The following is a 19,288-nucleotide window of genomic DNA, read 5'->3' as shown; positions in this document are numbered from 1 at the left end:
TTCGTTATAGTCATGTAGTAACAACCAGGTGAGAGATGCGTAATCAGTCCACATCAAGAAGCTTTGCCCGTAGATGTAGAGATGGAACTTGGCTTAGATGAACAGATTCCGTTGTGAGGATGTTGATCAGTGATCACAAATGCATCTTTTCTAATCTTTCTGTTATATCTGACCCTCCATGTCCGAGAAAAATAATGCGCACCCGCATGATTACTTAGACTCGTTGTCTAAGAAGAAAGTGCCGCAAGATTGAACGCCTTTGGAAATCCATTGGGCTTGAAGTACACCGATTGTTTCTTAAGGAACTAATGCATGACTTCAATAACTTAGTCAAGGAAACTAGGACTGTGTACTTTGCTAACTTAATCTCCTCCTCTAAGAGTGATCCTATGGTTTTATTCGACACCAGTAGTAAAATTGTCTCACCTCGTGCCACTGGTACTCTGATCATAGCACTGTTGCTCTTAAGGTACTACTTTACTCAGATGAGGACCTAACACTTGTTCTATATTTAGCTCTTACTTTATCGGCAATGATACGTTGTGGTTTCTTTGTTTCCTTCTTTTGACAAATGTACTTGTAAGTCGCCTTGGACAAAAGCGTCTGCTAAATGACCTAAATGTAAATGTAAATGTAGATGGTGTACCAACATCTTCCCAACAGGACTGTGATACATTTCTCTCATTCTTTGTTGAGAAAGTAAACACTATTAGGTCTAGTATTCAATTTGGTAAGTATCCTACTTACTGACAGCATTCCACCATCTAGGCCTAATAGTATTGTTAATACTTTTCAACCCATTATCCTTAATGATCTGTCTGACATTGTCAAGAAAATGAAAACTTCTTCTAGCCCCCTGGACTTAATCCCACCTTCATTGTTCAGAAAAGTCCTACCATCCATCGGGCCTGCTGTATTAGCTCTTGTCAATGCCTCCCTCACTACAGGTTGTGTACCCTCCTACTTTAAGCATGCTTTCATACAACCTATACTGAAGAAGCCTAATCTTGACCCATCAGTTTTTAAGAATTACCGGCCCATATCGAAATTGCTATTCTTGGCCAAGATATTAGAAAAGGTTGTGGCTAACCAACTCACACTTTTTCTTGAGAAGTTAGATATCTATGACAAATTTCAGTCTGGCTTTAGGAAAAGACGCTCAACAGAGACAGCCCTGTTAAAGGTAACGATATTCAGATGGCCTCTGCAATGGATACTGCTCATTACTTGTGCTCCTTGACCTAAGCTCAGCCTTTGATACTGTTGATCGCCATCTACTGATCAAGAGATTACATAATTGGGTGGGCATTTCCGGTACTGCCCTAGACTGGTTCACGTCATACCTCACTGATAGGAGTTTTTCAGTTTCATCTGGAGACTTTCTCTCCACGTCCTCACCTTTGTCATGTGGTGTTCCACAGGGTTCAGTGTTTGGCCCCATTCTATTCACCCTATATATACTGCCTCTAGGTCAGATCATACGCAGGTTTAACATCAAATACCACTGTTGAAACCCACATGAAATCACTCACAAAAACATGTTTCTTCCATCTGCGCAATATCAGCAAACTATTGTAATGCACTTTTCCTCTTCTCTCAACAATACTGTCCTCCACCGCCTACAGTCCATGCAAAATGCTGCTGCTAGGCTACTTACAAAATCAAACAAATATTCCCATGTCACCCCTCTTCTCCGTTCCCTTCACTGGTTACCGGTATCCTACATAATCCAATTTAAAACACTCACACTGACATGTAGGGCACTATATATGTGGTCAGGCCCCTGCTTACCTTTCAGACTTAATTCTCCCCCACAACCCTGCACACTCCCTTAGGTCAGCAAATTTGAATCTTCTGTTGGTCCCCCGCTCCCACCTACAGACCTGTGGGGATAGAGCATTCACAGCTGTTCTCCCCAAGCTGTGAAATGCTCTACCCATCCTGATTAGGTTTGCTGATACTGTGGAAATCTTTAAAGGGCACCTGAAGACCCACTTGTTTAAGCTGGCGTTTGGGTAGTCCTCTGTCTCTGTTTTTAATGTTATTCATTTTTAATCTTTAGTTTTTAATCTGTTTGTAATTGCTTGGGGGCAATGGGAGGAGTGTCTCTGGTGTCAATGTGGTCCTCTTGGAGCCATACACTAAGTCCAACAGGATCTTGCTCTATAGTGGTTTGTTAATCAATAAATAGTTAAAGTTGACATCATTTAATGTTCCTCCCACCTTAAATACAGCTGGAACATTAGGAACGTTAAGATTATGCCTATTCATTGGCTGTGCCTGTGTGATGTTCAGCAGACGTCCTGCTAGTAACAGTCAATTTTTCCATTATTAGTCTTATGTAAAGCAAACACCATGCATCTGTCAATGTTTTATCTCCTTGTACTGTTTTTATTATTAAACTGTAACACCCAATGGTCACATACTTCTCTTCTCTCTTCAAATTCACTTTTATAATATTTGAATCCCGCCCCTGCAAACCTTGGTCCACCTGCAGACACCTTCTTCTCGTCAGCACAGCCCAGTGATGCAGCATCAGCTGTTCCTGTCTGTTTCTTGAGCAAGGAAACTCAAAAGGTGGATACGAAATTACAACAGAGGTTTCTGTGTTCCTATTGGTCAATACCATGAAAAACATGGACTCTGTGGTACTCTGCGAGACAAGAAAAAACAATTCTAGTGTTTCTGTGGGGTCATTGTGAGGCGTCATTCATGCAGTGTTTGTTGTCGTCCACTGCAAGGTACCCCATCACTGAAAAATTAACAAAACCTCTGCATTCTTTTGGCTTCAATAGTAAGTTGCTGAGTAATGGGGTTCTGAGATGGGGAGGAGTCACTTATTATTTACCTTTGGTCAGGTATAAAAGGAAAAGCTTAAACCAGGTAGGCAGTCAGTTCAGGAGTAACAGCACCCAGTATGACCAACACCGGCATGAACATGAGGGGAAAGGTACTATTAGATATGTTTCTGTATTGAGCAAAAATGGCTGTAGCCATATGCTGCTGTATATTTAATGACTACAATTAACATTTTTCAGATCATCTTCTACGAGGAGAAGAATTTCCAGGGTCGTTCCTATGAGTGCATGAGCGACTGCTCTGACATGTCCTCCTACCTGAGCAGGTGTCACTCCTGCAGGGTGGAGAGCGGCTACTTCATGGTCTACGAGCGTCCCAACTACATGGGAAACCAGTACTTCATGAGGAGGGGCGAGTACGCCGACAGCATGAGCATGATGGGAATGAGGGACTGCATCAGGTCTTGCCGTATGATCCCCATGGTATGTATCTAACAGCATCCGTCATATGTCTACTGAGTGACGCCCACAAAACATGATTTATTACTTCATTTGTTTTCATTCTGTTCATAAAAAAACAGCACAGAGGCCAGTTCAGGATGAGGATCTACGAGAGGGAGAGCTTCGGTGGTCAGATGCATGAGCTGATGGACGACTGTGACAACATCATGGACCGTTACCGTATGAATGACTGCATGTCCTGCAACGTGATGGACGGCCACTGGCTGATGTACGAGCAGCCCCATTACAGAGGCAGGATGATGTACATGAGGCCCGGAGAGTACAGGAGCTTCAGGGACATGGGCATGAGCGGCCAGAGGTTCATGAGCATGAGGCGCATCATGGACTCCTGCAACTAACTGTTCAATGAATGTATCAAATGTCATTAAATCAATCATTTCTACAAATTTTGTCAAGCTTATTGTCCAACAGCATACGGTACCATACAAAAAAAATTACATGAATCATGAAATTAAACACATTTGATTAATCTGAACTGCAAGCAGATATTAACAAGCACATTTTCATCTAACAAAGTTTTAAAAGGTCCCATATTATGCAAAATTCACTTTTTTATGGCTTTCATACTGTAGGGGCCACAGCCCCAAGATTCTCGGATGTGACTTCTCAACGAACGAAAGATGAACTATTCACCTTTAAAAGATATACAGACAAAGGTCCCCTCGCAGCAGATGAGTAAACACTGGACCGACCTGGAGGAAATGGAGGCCGCTTTATGGCTCGGTTAGAGTATTTACGAACCCTTAAATCAGAGCATCTACAAGCTCTCTACGCACCCCCGAACAAGGAGGACCAGACCTTCAGAGTCACCAGACTTTGAGGCACCTAAACACATCTGGAAACTGATTAACACCTTTGTTCGACAGAGAGCCTCGATTGAAGTATAAAGGATAACACCATATCTCTTCCTCACCATTTGCTCCCAAGGCATGGTGAAGACCCCTTCCTCCCCTCTTGGGAGTCATAAACTAATGACCTGGTCTGCTGGCATGCAGAGAGAGGTCACATGAACTCTGCAAGAAAACATGTTCACATTTTGACCAATCCAAGAAAAGGATGAGATATGTGTTCAATATTAGTTTAAAACCATCCATAATAATCATTGAGGAATTATAAGCATACTGGCGAACGTCCCGTTGTTCTACGACGAAGGACAGAGAAGTTACCAAAATTGCTAAAAATTTACATGGTCGTTGCAAATGGACATAACTACTGCACTCACGCAGTCAGACGGAAAAATGTTTGCTCATTAATCTGCCCGCATCATCAAGGACAAAATGCTTACTAAGTTACCAAACTTGTTTGGGCCAGCTTGATAGGTTTCCATTGTATGTGTTGGACCAAAGTTCCTTTCAACTCTACCAAAAATGATTTGTACAGAGAAATGTTTACAGTTCATGTTTCATTTGTTTGACCTATCATTCTATGTGCCAACTTTGACCATAACGGCGAGATGGTGTTCAAACGTTCTTGTCATAGGATTGCATTTCGTTTTGTTTAACAGTTTAAATCACAAAGATTTCGGACTGTAACTTGAACGGGTCCCTCCTGGACACACCCCCTCGGTCAGCATAAAAGCTGCGTGTCACAGACACCCGGCGCGTTCTTCCCTCCAAGCTTCTTGCGTCCAGGCGATCTTGCCTCCCGGGGCCCCCCCCCGGCTCTTGCCTCCCCGCTCGTGCCACCAGGCGCTGGCCATCCGGCCTTCGTCTTCTCTCTTTTTACCCTCTTCAAGTTTCGTACTTTTCTTAGTTCCCAATTTTAGATTCTTCAATTTTGCATTTTTAGCTTTTCTTTTTCCGCAAGCCTTTTTGATCAATGCTAGTTCAACCAGCGGCCGCAAGATTTGGCATATTGACTAACGCTTATGCCTAAGCCACCCAGACCGAATTCAAGGAGAAGACAGCTGTTTAACTAAGACGGATTACGGCAAAGACGGACGCCCGCTACGAAACTACCGCAGATCGGCGCTAACGGTTCCCTCAGTCCACGGCAAGGAAGATCCCTCCGGGTCTACGTCACCGACAGAAGAGCGACCGCTTGGAGTTTCAGTAAGCCGAGAAGAAGCGTCCCAAAATAAGACCGAATCCGCATTCAACAGTAATGACCGAGTTGCAGGGTGAAACGGAGTATAGCGTCTGTTAATATCTAATATCTGTGAGGTCATTTATCCCATTATTCACTTTTTCCTCTTACTAAGGAGTCCAAATTCTTAGGAAGAACCCACTCGCCTTTATCGCCAAACGTGCTAGATGAGCTGTTAATCACATTTCCAGTTATATGTCTGGCGTTGTATTGGTGTTTTGTTTATTACATCTGTTATTGTTTTATTCACTTTTGTTTAATCCCTAGTTAATCAATAAATTCCCCTAAAGCATAAAGTCGTTGTCCGTGGATATCTCTTCTGTGCAGAATACAAAGATCCCTATTTCAAGAACTTATGATCTAAGGAAATGAGACTGATTTATTAAATGATATTGATTAATTGTTAATTAATGAATAAGTGGTCATTAGAGTCATTAACGTGAATTCTATAAAGTTCTGTCTGACTAACAGATGGTTCCCCTTTTACGAGAGCAGGTATTGAAATTGTAGATTAATATACAGTACATTGATATACATATTTTAATATCGTAATTTCCTTACATACACAGTTTACGTAGGTACCATTAGGTATTAACCCTTATCTTCCTACAATACATATGTGTCCCTTGAGTCTATACAGATGCCCAAAGTATCAGAAAAGACCATCCTATCACTTATTCTCCAAAGGGGCCTCATCAACGGATCAGAACTGGTACCCCTACTGTCATGTCTGTGCTATACATCGGTTTGCTTGTGTACCACCCTCCAGCTAGGTGACCCTGCCCACAGAATAGCTGAATCGACCTTGTTGTCCGCCATTGTGATTTCTATCGCACTGGTCAGCAACAACATGCTGAAGAGAGCCTATTTGCTCTGTTGACTGCAATACTCCAAACAAAAGCCATACTGTCAGAGGAGGATGTCAAGACTAATTTTTTATTCAGATTTGTCCACAGATGTTGGAAAATGTTCGTATGTGCAAATCATTTCACTGAAGATAGCTTTGTATACATGGATCACCACATATCTGGATTTGCCTCTAACCTGTGATTAAAGGTTGATACCAGGGTGGTAATTTCACGACGGCCCCGCACTTTGGCCTTGATGCCCTGTGAAAAAAAATGTTCAATATACGGCCAAGGTGGCCTTTGTGCCCCTGTCAAAGTTCCAGTGTAAACAGCGCTAGTGAGGCATGGTGGGCTTTTATGGAATAACACGAGCGGAGCTGAGCGAGCAAGTGGCCACGATCAGCATCGGATTTTGCAGAGAGCGGCATTTTTATTATAAAAGTACTGGTCCGGTTCCACTCCGGTCCTGCTCACACCACGACCCAAGCCCAAGCCCGACCCAGAATCCCGCTGTGTCCTACACAGTCATCAACAGTATGTTCAGTCATAAAACGGCTCGATAGCGGGGTTGAACACTGAGCGATAATGAGAGAGACTGCCTATCGATTAAAGTATATATATATGAAGATTTCATACAGAATATGTTTGATTGCTTTTCAGTAAGATGTAAGATGTTATTTTAAAAAAATTCCAATGTAACATTAACTTGATATTGGTATAAATATTTTAATACATAATTCATGTTTTGTTATGAATTAGGATGTTATGGTATTAATCTGAAAGGTAAAACCATCTTGTTTTACTCAATGGCCTTTGTGTCCTGTCATGTGGCCTTGGTGCCCCTAAAAAAAGGAAAGTGAAGGCCAACTGGCCTTGCCCCTAAAATGGTAAATGGTAAAAATGGTAAATGGCCTCATTTATATAACACTTTTCTCCAAAGCGTTTTAGAGGAATGACTGACATTCACCCATTCACTCACACAGTCACACACCGACAGCGTAGTCAACCACGCAGGGCGACAGCCAGCTCGTCAGGGGCAATTGGGGTGAGGTGTCTTGCTCAGGGACACCAGGCACTCAGCTAGGAGGAACTGTACATTTTGCCACTTTTACATTGTTATAGCACCAGTTCACAAAGCTCCTATAGACTAGATACATTTGTTGACTGTAATAACTGGATGATGATGGTGATGCCATTCCGGACGTCATAGGGGGTTTTGGAACAGCTCTTAGTCTGATCTGTAACCTAGGACCTTGGGAGACCCTACCAGGGGCATTTAGCCCTGAACAACATAGCTCCTAGGATCATTCAGGTGCTCAAACCCCTCCACCATGGTAAGGTGTCAGTTCAAGGAGGGGATAACAAAATATTTTTAATACCAATATCAAGTTAATGTTACATTGGATTTTTTTTAAATAACATCTTACAAAGGAATTACTACTTGAAAGCAATTAAACATTCTGTATGAAATCTTTATATATATTTACCCTGCAAGGAGCCTCAGACTGGGAGCTCAGTGTGGACCTGAAGAGGAAACTTGTGTTCCCACAGTATGTGACCTCCCTTCGACCAGATATGGTCTTGCTATCCAGGAGCACAAAAACAATTATTGTTGCTGAGCTCACGGTACCCTGGGAAGAGAGGCTGGCCACATCCCACCAACTGAAGAAAGCCAAATACCAGGACCTAGTCAATGAAGCTGTGTTAAAGGGGTGGCATGCAACCAGCTATCCCATTGAAGTTGGTTGCCGTGGGTTCCCAGCAAAATCGGTGAGGGTGGGGCTGGAACCCAAACAGCTGAAGAAAGCCACCAGGGACATAGCTGCAGCAGCCAAGTCCAGCTTAAGATGGCTGTGGCTGAAGAGAGCCCACAGTTGGAACCCTTCTGCAGGTGAAGGCTAGTCAGTCTTTGCTGCCCCACTCAGGCGAGGTGTTCAGGTTAAGGGCCAAAACAGCTGAGACCCTGAGATCCCTGCTGACAATGCGGAAGGGTTCCAACAATGTGGATGCTCAAAGGAATTCTATCTTGGAAGGAGATCTGCATCACTGTAGTTAGCGTAGTTCCTAGTTGTAGCTCGTGGTAAAGCATCTTTGATGTCTACTTCACCCTATAATGCATGCACACATACACAGGACATAGCGTAGACTTTAATCGATAGGCAGTCCCTCATTATCGCCCTCTCATTTATGACTGAAAATACTGTTGATGACTGTGTAGGACACAGTGGGATTCTGGGTCATGTTTGGGCTTCAGACTCGTGGCTTCAGTGAGACCGGAGCGGAACCAGATGGGTACTTTTATAATATAAATGCTGCTCTCTGCAAAATGTGCTGCCCCCTCGTGGCCACTTGCTCCCTCAGCTCCGCTCTTATTGACTAGAAATATGTGCACACGCCAGAGCTGAACTAGACAGGAACCAGACCGGTACTGTTATAATTAGGGCCGGGACTTTAACTCGTTAATTAAGATATAATTAACTTAATTAAGATTTAGCATGCTTCTCTGAGGTTTATAACTAACTGTAGAGCCCTTACTCATCACTGTGAGTTGTATTCTCGAGTGGGATGTCCACCCAGGAGGCTGGGTCACTGGTGCACTTTTATCTACAAGGCCATGCTTGGGCTACTGCCTTCCTACATCTGTAATTTAATTACACGGAGAAGTGTTGATTCTTATGGTTTGCGTTCAAACGATCAGTTGTTGATGTCTGGTCCATTTGCCCGCACGGAACTTTCGTCTACTCTGCTCCTTCTACCTGGAACATGCTGCAAAAAGATTGGAAATTAACTGAATTGATATCTTTGAATGCTTTTAAATCCAGGCTGAGAGCACTCGAGACGACCTCCTTTACTTGTAACTGTTTTTTATAATTTTATTTGTTGTCTGTATATAGTAACTTGGTAACTTTTGCTGCCTCTTGGCCAGGATTCCCTTGAAAAAGAGGTTTTTAATCTCAATGGGACTTACCTGGTAAAATAAAGGTTAAATAAAAAAATTAAAAAGATTAATTAATTACACAAAAATGAATGCGCTAAAAATAACGCATTTTAATCGCACTTATTTTTGCACCGCGGAAAGTTTCTCACTGGATGAGTTTCAGGCGGACCGATTATACTTGAGCACCAACTTGCGTTCATGACTTCAGACAACAACAAACCACAGTGAACATGAACGAAGAAGCTGATGAGACCGCTTTGGTTGGCCCTGTGGATGGGAAATTTTGTTATAAAAAACGAACAGATGGAAGCGTCGATAAGAGCATGGTTGTGTGCAAGCTATGCAACAAGGAATTTGCATATCACCACAGCACATCAAGCCTCAAGTATCACCTCAATGCAAAACATATAGCAGCTAGCGTGGACGCTAGCGTGGTAGCTAGCGTGGACGTTAATGGCAAAAATTGCACTGGTCTGTTGGACTTGGTTGAACAAAAATAAACAATATTTTGTTGCTTAAGCTTATGTATTCAGTCATTATTCAATGGTATACATAAATTAAAAAAAAAAATTACTTCTCATGGTTCTCAGGTCAAATATTTATATGCGATTCATTTCGATTAATTAATTACAAAGCCTCTAATTAATTAAAAAAAAAATTTAATCGAGACCCGGCCCTAATACAAATGCCGCTGTATGCTTTCACTGGCCGCTCGCTCAGCTCCACTCGGGAGGCTGTAATTAAGCCCACTAAGCCACACAGGCGCTTTTTACACGGAACTTGCATGTGATGTTGATACTTCACCTGCGCAGCACGCATAGTCTATTTTGGAACAATCCCGGCAGAGCAATCGCTCTGATCCACAGACATGGGACGAGCCCACTGTGTGCACTAGGGTGGCTGTAAGCCCATAAAAGCCCACCACGCGTCACTAGGGCTGTTTACACTGGGACTTTGACAGGGGCACAAAAGCCACCGTGGCCGTAAATTTAACATTTTTTCACAGGGCATCAAGGCCAAAGTGCAGGGCCATGGCTGTCATGGGCGTTGTGAAATTTCCACCCTGTATATATATATACACTCGCCGGCCACTTTATTAGGTACACCTTGCTAGTACCGGGTTGGACCCCCTTTTGCCTTCAGAACTGCCTTAATCCTTCATGGCATAGATTCAACAAGGTACTGGAAACATTCCTCAGAGAATTTGGTCCATATTGACATGATAGCATCACGCAGTTGCTGCAGATTTGTCGGCTGCACATTCATGATGCGAATCTCCCGTTCCACCACATCCCAAAGGTGCTCTATTGGATTGAGATCTGGTGACTGTGGAGGCCATTTGAGTACAGTGAACTCATTGTCATGTTCAAGAAACCAGTCTGAGATGATTAGCGCCTTATGACATGGCGCATTATCCTGCTGGAAGTAGCCATCAAAAGATGGGTACACTGTGGTCATAAAGGGATGGACATGGTCAGCAACAATATTCAGGTAGGCTGTGGCGTTGACACAATGCTCAATTGGTACTAATGGGCCCAAAGTGTGCCAAGAAAATATCCCCCACACCATTACACCACCACCACCAGCCTGAACCGTTGATACAAGGCAGGATGGATCCATGCTTTCATGTTGTTGACGCCAAATTCTGACCCTACCATCCGAATGTCGCAGCAGAAATCGAGACTCATCAGACCAGGCAACGTTTTTCCAATGTTCTATTGTCCAGTTTTGGTGAGCCTGTGCGAATTGTAGCCTCAGTTTCCTGTTCTTAGCTGACAGGAGTGGCACCCGGTGTGGTCTTCTGCTGCTGTAGCCCATCCACCTCAAGGTTTGACGTGTTGTACGTTCAGAGATGCTCTTCTGCATACCTCGGCTGTAACGAGTGGTTATTTGAGTTACTGTTGCCTTTCTATCAGCTCGAACCAGTCTGGCCATTCTCCTCTGACCTCTGGCATCAACAAGGCATTTGCGCCCACAGAACTGCCACTCACTGGATATTTTCTCTTTTTCGGACCATTCTCTGTAAACCCTTGTGCGTGAATATCCCAGTAGACAGTGCCGTCGTATAGGGGGGAAAGGTGATGACAATTCTAAGGGCCCACAGCCCACTAGGGCCCACACACAGCCCCCAGTAGGTGGCAATGAATGGGTAGAGGGGCCCACAGCAATATTCTTTCAGGGGGCCCAGAATTCCTAGCAACTGCCCTGCCAGTAGATCAGCAGTTTCTGAAATACTCAGACCAGCCCGTCTGGCACCAACAACCATGCCACGTTCAAAGTCACTTAAATCACCTTTCTTCCCCATTCTAATGCTCGGTTTGAACTGCAGCAGATGTCTTGACCATGTCTAAATGCCTAAAGGCATTGAGTTGCTGCCATGTGATTGGCTGATTTAATGAGCAGTTGGACAGGTGTATCTAATAAAGTGTATATATATATATTTTTTTTTTTTTTTTTTTTTTATAAAAGAGAGAGCATGAGAAAAGCATGCCAGAAATCATGCGGGGCATGTCCTCAGACCTGCTTCACAGGTGGAAATCTCAACACCCCCCCAATGTTCAACTCAAAGTTACACCCTTGACAGTCCCAATAAACTCCACAGATGGGGTCATAAATTCCAATAACGTTTACTGAGGCTTGTAAAACTGTAAACACAATACATATACAGTGTCAGAATTATTACACCACCAGTGTATAAGAAGTTACGAGTAACGTGTCAAAGATACAACACAGGATGCGGCGCTAGCTTAGCCACTTAGCGATTTAGCAACCGATCGATGTCGACGTAGATATCGCTTACAGACAGAAAACAATCCGCTGGTTAGCTCAATATGTTAGCGCAATTAAAGTACTTACAGACATTTCTTCACTCAGCGGAAATAAAGAGACTCAACCATTGATCCATGGACGACTTATAATGGCATAACACAACATTCGATATTTCTCCGGTGAACTGGCGTCTTATCGAAACCGAAAGTAAACACGGCAGGTAAAATGAACTGTCCTGCACATGGCTAACCACAAGATGGCACTATTACAGGTAAACTGTTTGAACACCAAAAACTACACTTGTTGGAGCAGAACACATGATCTGATTGATTTTTTTTTTTTCCCACACTTAACAGACATGGTTTGGAGACATCTGAGACCTATGTTAACTTGTTCAAGTGGACTTCCCAATTCCCAATTCATTCTTAAGAAATGTGGCTGTACATTAACCGTTAAACAAGGTTCAACATTTCTCTTGAAATAACAATTGATGTTCTTGGAATATAACGATTCATGAACATTACAGGCTACAGATATTTAAAATGTGGATACCGTAATTAAATCAAAATGTATCATGTAATGCATAATCCACATTCATTCATTGACAAAATAACCTGCAGGTGTTGCTGATAAATGCAAGTCACTCCTTTATTGCTTAAGATAAAACATAAGATAAATCTATATTGCTATCATCTCATGTAAAGCGTGTTTGAGTATCCAAAAAAGCACAGTCCTGTGAATTGTTTTATTTGTTATTATTATAACATTTTCCGAAGACTTTTCTGCATCTACTTTTAAGTAATATTGAACGATATTGTTCACAAAATCTTTCGCAAACCACCAGGTCCTTCTTGAGTGAGGAAACTCTAGTGAAGGTTTATATGAAAGTACAACAGAGGTTTATGTGCTCATATTGGTCAATACCACAAAACACATGGGATCTGTCCTCTGAGAGACAAGAAAAACAATGCTAGTCTTTCTGTCGGGACATTGTGAGGTGTCATTGATGCAATGTTTGTTGTCACCCACTGCAAGGTACCCCATCACTGAAAAATGAACATAACCTCTGCATTCTGTTGGCTTCAATAGTAAGTTGCTGAGTAAAGGGGTTCTCTGAGGGGGAGGAGTCACTGATTCTTTACCTCTGGTCAGGTATAAAAGGAAAAGGTTAAACCAGTTAGGCAAGCAGTTCAGGAGCAACAGCACAGCTACACTCAGCATGAGCAACACCGACATGAACATGAGGGGCAAGGTACTTTTAAATATCTTTTTATAATAAGGAAACATGACTGTAGCCATATTCACATTGCTGCTGTATATCTTTTCAGATCATCTTCTACGAGGAGAAGAACTTCCAGGGTCGTTCCCATGAGTGCATGAGCGACTGCTCTGACATGTCCTCCTACCTGAGCAGGTGCCAGTCCTGCAGGGTGGAGAGTGGCTGCTTCATGGTCTACGAGCGTCCCAACTACATGGGAAACCAGTACTTCATGAGGAGGGGCGAGTACGCCGACAGCATGAGCATGATGGGAATGAGGGACTGCATCAAGTCTTGCCGTATGATCCCCATGGTAGGTATCAAACAGCATTCGTCATATGTCTACTATGAGTGACCCCCACAAAACATAGTTCATTAATTAATTTGTTTTCATCTTTTTCATAAAAAAAACAGCACAGAGGCCAGTTCAGGATGAAGATCTACGAGAGGGAGAGCTTCGGTGGTCAGAGTCATGAGCTGATGGACGACTGTGACAACATCATGGACCGTTACCGTATGAACGACTGCATGTCCTGCAACGTGATGGACGGCCACTGGCTGATGTACGAGCAGCCCCATTACAGAGGCAGGATGATGTACATGAGGCCCGGAGAGTACAAGAGCTTCAGGGACATGGGCATGAGTAACATGAAGTTCATGAGCATGAGGCGCATGATGGACTCCTGCAACTAAATATTCATTAAATGTATCAAATTAAATGAATCATTTCTGCACTATTTTATCTTTTGTCAAGCTTATTGTTCAACAGCATCACATACAGTATCATACAAAAAATATATACATTACATGAATCATGAAATATATACATTTGATTTATCTGGATCGCAAGCAGATATGAAAAAAGCACATTTTCATCCTACAAAGTTTTAAAGGTCCCATATAATGCAAAATGCACTTTCTTTACTGGCTTTTAAACATAAATTAGTGTACCTGGTAGGGTTGTCACAACACTAGAATTTCAAATTCGATACCAATACCCCGGAAAATACTCAAGACCATTTTCAATACCACATTGGGAAAATGACAAAAAGTGAAGATTACAACAACATAAATAACAAAACCTTTTAAAAAGTTGTCTGACTTGGTGCAAAAGAAAGAGCACAGTTTTACTGTTTATCTTCCCGAAAGTTAGCATTAGCATGTTGCACCGCTAAACTGGCTAGCTTCTGATGAGCTTGCATTGTAGTGAGCCAGCCTTGAGAGTTCAATGGTGGAGTAACATTAACATTATTTAGTACTGTGAGAGGCTTTTTGAATGTTAAAAATAATTTCACAACACTGTACCTGAACAGCATTGTAATCCATAGTGTGCCACCCACCTCTCTCAATGAGTTTGTGTTATATGTAGTGCAAATACTTGAGTGCAATTTGTTTTTTAAAAAAGAAAATGCTGAAAATGTTTGTGTTGTGTTTTTTGTTGCTGTTTTGTTTTGGGGGTTCTCTTGTTTTTCTAAATCTTGTATTCCTGTATACAATAATATTTAAATAAAAATGATTATTAATGAAAAAAAATGTTTTCAAGCCTGTAAAATAACGGCCATGGAAAGAGAATGTGGAGCAAAACCAGTGAAGATTGCCCTGACATTCTTCAAGTGTTGCATTCCTTTATCTCTTATTGCACTCCAACTTTGTTACACTTTAAATTCAGCAAAAGAAAATATAAACATGAGAAAATATAACTATGATATCAAGTTGAGCATGTAAAACAAATAGAATGAAATGGTGACTGTTGATCCTTGTTTTGTCACACACATATTAAAGTCTAAAACAAATCTTTATGTGTTAAATATTGCACAGGATACGTTGATGAGTTTATGGACTTCGTCTTTGACGAGTGTCTTTATGGACCACACAGGCTGGAATGACGACTCGGATCCTCCGACCAAGGAAGCCCCCCAAAGCTCCTATAGACTAGATACCTTTTATGACTGTAATAACTGGACATAATATTTGTATTTATTTGTCATGAAGACATTTATTTATGGTGTCTCTCAGAAAGTGTTTCTATGGGTTAAATGAATCCTTGGCTTTCATCCCATTACACAAGTTATTGTGATAAAACAGTACAACGCTTCATAGTGATGACAATAAAAGCTTTACATGATCTGCATAAAATCTTGCATAGAGGCTGTTTATGAAAATAAATATATGTTCATTAACAGCATTACCTTTAATTGTACATTTTGATTAAAATTAGGATGATGAAAACAAGTCACTTACTGCTCCAATTACTGTCATCTGTAAAGCACCAAGTCAGCTCTGTCTATGTCCGATGCAATCTGAAGGGCCAAAACATTCAATCACACATTGTCTGGCACAGGATGTTCCACCATGTTCCTTGTGAATTACAGATGGTAATGGTCATCTTATGTGAGAAATAATCTCTAAACAGACAACTTTGTATAGCTAGCATACATGTCACCTGTGGTGTCTCCATATATTTTCAGTTTCTGTAGGTGACTTTGCACAAATTCCACATGTGAACCTGGACAAATATAACAAATCTGAAGAAAAAGTGTCGCCATCTCCATATGATTGCCGGCTGAGGCACATATCAAAGTTATTTGGAAACCTAAGCCATACTAAACTGATGGAAACAACAAGGTTTCTTGTTTGGAATCATAAAAATAAATCTTCGTTGTTAAATTACACAGGAGACTCTTCTGCTTATACATAGAAGTAACATTACTATTAACACAAACTTTCAGAAACAGTCAGGTCTTTAGCTTGGAAACTCTAGTGAATGTTTATACAAAATTACAACAGAGGTTTATTTGCTCCTATTGGTCAATACCACTAAACACATGGACTCTGTTGTACTCTGAGAGACAAGCAAAAAATTGCTAGTCTTTCTGTGGGGACATTGTGAGGCATGATGCAGTGTTTGGTGTCATCCACTGCAAGGTACCCCGTCACTAAAAAATTAACATAACCTCCATTCTGTTGGCTTCAATACTAAGTTGCTGAGTAAAGGGGTTCTCTGAGGGGGAGGAGTCACTGATTCTTTACCACTGGTCAGGTATAAAAGGAAAAGGTTAAACCAGGTAGGCAAGCAGATCAGGAGCAGCAGCACATCTACACTCAACATGAGCAACACCGGCATGAACATGAGGGGCAAGGTACTTTGAAATATATTTTCATAATAACGAGGCATGACCATAGCCATATTCACCTTGCTGCTCTATATCTCACTATTACAATCAACTTTTTTCAGATCGTCTTCTACGAGGAGAGGAACTTCCAGGGTCGTTCCTATGAGTGCATGAGCGACTGCTCTGACATGTCCTCCTACCTGAGCAGGTGCCAGTCCTGCAGGGTGGAGAGTGGCTGCTTCATGGTCTACGAGCGTCCCAACTACATGGGTCAGCAGTTCTTCATGAGGAGGGGCGAGTACAATGACATGCAGCGCATGATGAGCATGGGCATGATGTTCGACAACATCAGATCCTGTAGAATGATCCCCTATGTAAGAGATTTCCTTACATTTACAATTTGTTTTTAGTTTCAAAATGTGTGTCCATACTTACATTTTCCCTGTCTTGTATTACAGCACAGAGGCCAGTTCAGGATGAGGATCTACGAGAGGGAGAACTTTGGTGGTCAGATGCATGAGCTGATGGACGACTGTGACAACATCATGGACCGTTACCGTATGAACGACTGCATGTCCTGCAACGTGATGGACGGCCACTGGCTGATGTACGAGCAGCCCCAATACAGAGGCAGGATGATGTACATGAGGCCCGGAGAGTACAGGAGCTTCAGGGACATGGGCATGAGCAACATGAAGTTCATGAGCATGAGGCGCATCATGGACTCCTGCAACTAAATGTTCATTGAATGTATCAAATGTCATTAAATCAATCATTTCTGCACTATTTTAACTTATGTCAAGCTTATTGTCCAACAGCATCATATATGGTATCATACAAAAAACAACAATTACATGAATCATGAAATTAAACATATTTGATTCATCTGGACTGCAGATATTAACAAGCACACTTTCATCCTATAACGTTTAAAAGGTCCTATATTATGCAAAATTCACTTTTTTACGGCTCTTAAACATAAATGTGTCCCTGAAGTCTATACGCTACCCCCCCCCCAAATTATCAGAAAAGACCATCCTCCAGTTCCATCGAAAAAAAACTGTAAAACAAGGAACGGATCAGAACTTCGACCCCTAATGTTGTCGTATATGTCCGTGCCATACATGGGTTTGCTTGATCCTTCCCATAGCTGAATCCACCTTGTTGTCTGCTATTGTGATTTCTATCACACTGGTCAGCAACAACATGCTGAAGAGAGACAAACATGCTATTTGCTCTGTTGACTGCAATACTCCTGGAAAGAAAGAAAAATGGGAAATCAATAGTGGAAACAGAATCACAAACAAACAAAACTAAATAATATCAATTGAGGTTTAGACACACTGGCGATCTACAGCTAAATAAAAAGGCCTCCAGCCAGTGTGGTAAGGAGAAAGAATTTTAACAATGCTCAGAATATAATACTTACACTAAACTCTCAACTATAAACGAAACAAAATAATTAATGAATTAGAAACAAATGAAATAATTCCCCACTCATGAAACTGGCTGTGACAAGTTAAAGGCAGAACAGTAAAACAGTTCAACAGCACAGTACAGAACGCAGTGCTGAGTAGCGTGGCTAAACAAAGCGAACCAAAACGAAAATAAAGTAGCACAAAGCAACGTCAAAGCAGCGTCAGTGTCAAAGCAAAGCAAAGCAGTGTCAAACAAAGCAAAGCAGTGTCAAACAAAGCAGCAACGTTCCAGCGTGGAAATGCAGTGACTGGACCAAGCCGTTGTCTGTCCAACCGGGTTATCTCTTGGTGCCAGAAGGGACACCCGTGGACCCTTGCCGCCGCTACCAGGGTCGAACATGTCACACACACTTTTACGATCGTCACAGAATTATCAGCCCGTCTGCCATGCGACCGCAAACGTACTGTCGTGGTCCTATGGAGAAGGGGAGCTCAACAATTGGAGGAACGATGTAATCTATAAATCATGTATAAATGCGCTATATGAATAATCAAATAATGAATATAAATATTACACAGACAAAAGGAGCCTCTCATACCAACAGCAATCACATGAGTCCGGTTAACAGGAATGGGTCGACCAAGGAAATGTATGAGCCCTAGACCAGTTCTTTGTATGTATACACAGCTGCAACAGCATGATTGGTCGATGAATAAACAGGGTGAACAGAAAAGAGTGTTTGTCCTGACGCTGCTCCGACAATGGATTAATTAGCCCTAAACTTATAGTGACTAGCTCCAAGGCATATAAAGAGCAGAAACCACATTACACACAGGATGAAGAGAGAGTGCAGCCGCAGGTGCCCTTTTCCCATCAGCCTGTGGAGACGGTGGACATTGGCGTGCTGTCCTGCAGTGGACTGCATTGTTCTTCGTACTGACATAGCATCAATAGATGGGGTAAACGCATAAGCATATAGTGGAGGCAGTGTTACTAGATAAGGGGCTGCAGATGGACCTGGCACAACAGGGACAACATTGCTTGCAGAAACTGCAGCAGGGGGTTGGTTTGTGTCCCTACCCCTGGTCTTGTTGAGAGTTGAGTACAAGTAGCAGGAGGTGGTGCCGGCAGGTCACAGTCACTTGACAACGCTTCATCAGAAGCTGGCTGGTCTATGGAAGGTGGGCCACTAGGTGCTGCATGGCATGGCCATCTGCAGTCAGGCCTGATGCTCCTGAAACCACTCATTAACATTGCCAGTAGAATCCTGCACCCGACCCAGTGGGAAATCAACTGGCAGTCAAGGTTCCTGGCCAAACATGAGGAAGAAGGGGGACTCAACAGTTGACTGATGGGGAGTATTGTTATAAAAATAGAGGACATTTAGGTAGGCAGAAAGTGAATTCCAAATTCCTGGACACCAGCAGACTGGGCAGCAGTGTCCTATTAAAACGCCCACACTGGCCGTTGCTGCTCCTCACTGTGGAGCTGTTTTCAAGCCAGTACAGTGACAAATCTTGGAAAGTCGCGCGCGGGTC

At 42.3% G+C, this 19,288-nt stretch overlaps 1 protein-coding gene across 4 annotated transcripts; it reads left to right on the top strand.

Moving 5' to 3' along the window:
* Positions 1-2,917: 2,917 nt before the first annotated feature.
* Positions 2,918-17,105, top strand: LOC311022239 (gamma-crystallin M1-like; the record flags this gene model as incomplete). 4 transcript variants are annotated; one of them, XM_084023355.1, is made up of 3 exons in its annotated part: positions 2,918-2,950; positions 13,289-13,531; positions 13,633-13,911. In XM_084023355.1, 3 exons carry the CDS (start codon positions 2,918-2,920, stop codon positions 13,909-13,911), a joined length of 555 nt encoding a protein of 184 aa, XP_083879481.1. The 4 variants fall into 4 exon arrangements, with proteins under 4 accessions (XP_083879481.1, XP_083879480.1, XP_083879479.1 ...); XM_084023354.1 differs by lacking the exons at positions 2,918-2,950; positions 13,633-13,911 and adding exons at positions 13,161-13,212; positions 16,790-17,105; XM_084023353.1 differs by lacking the exon at positions 2,918-2,950 and adding an exon at positions 13,161-13,212.
* Positions 17,106-19,288: the final 2,183 nt, after the last annotated feature.

Source organism: Eutrigla gurnardus (assembly GCF_963514095.1).
Source record: "Eutrigla gurnardus genome assembly, chromosome: 12".
Taxonomy (NCBI): Eukaryota; Metazoa; Chordata; class Actinopteri; order Perciformes; family Triglidae; genus Eutrigla; species Eutrigla gurnardus.
This window is presented reverse-complemented; position numbering and strand designations above follow the sequence as displayed.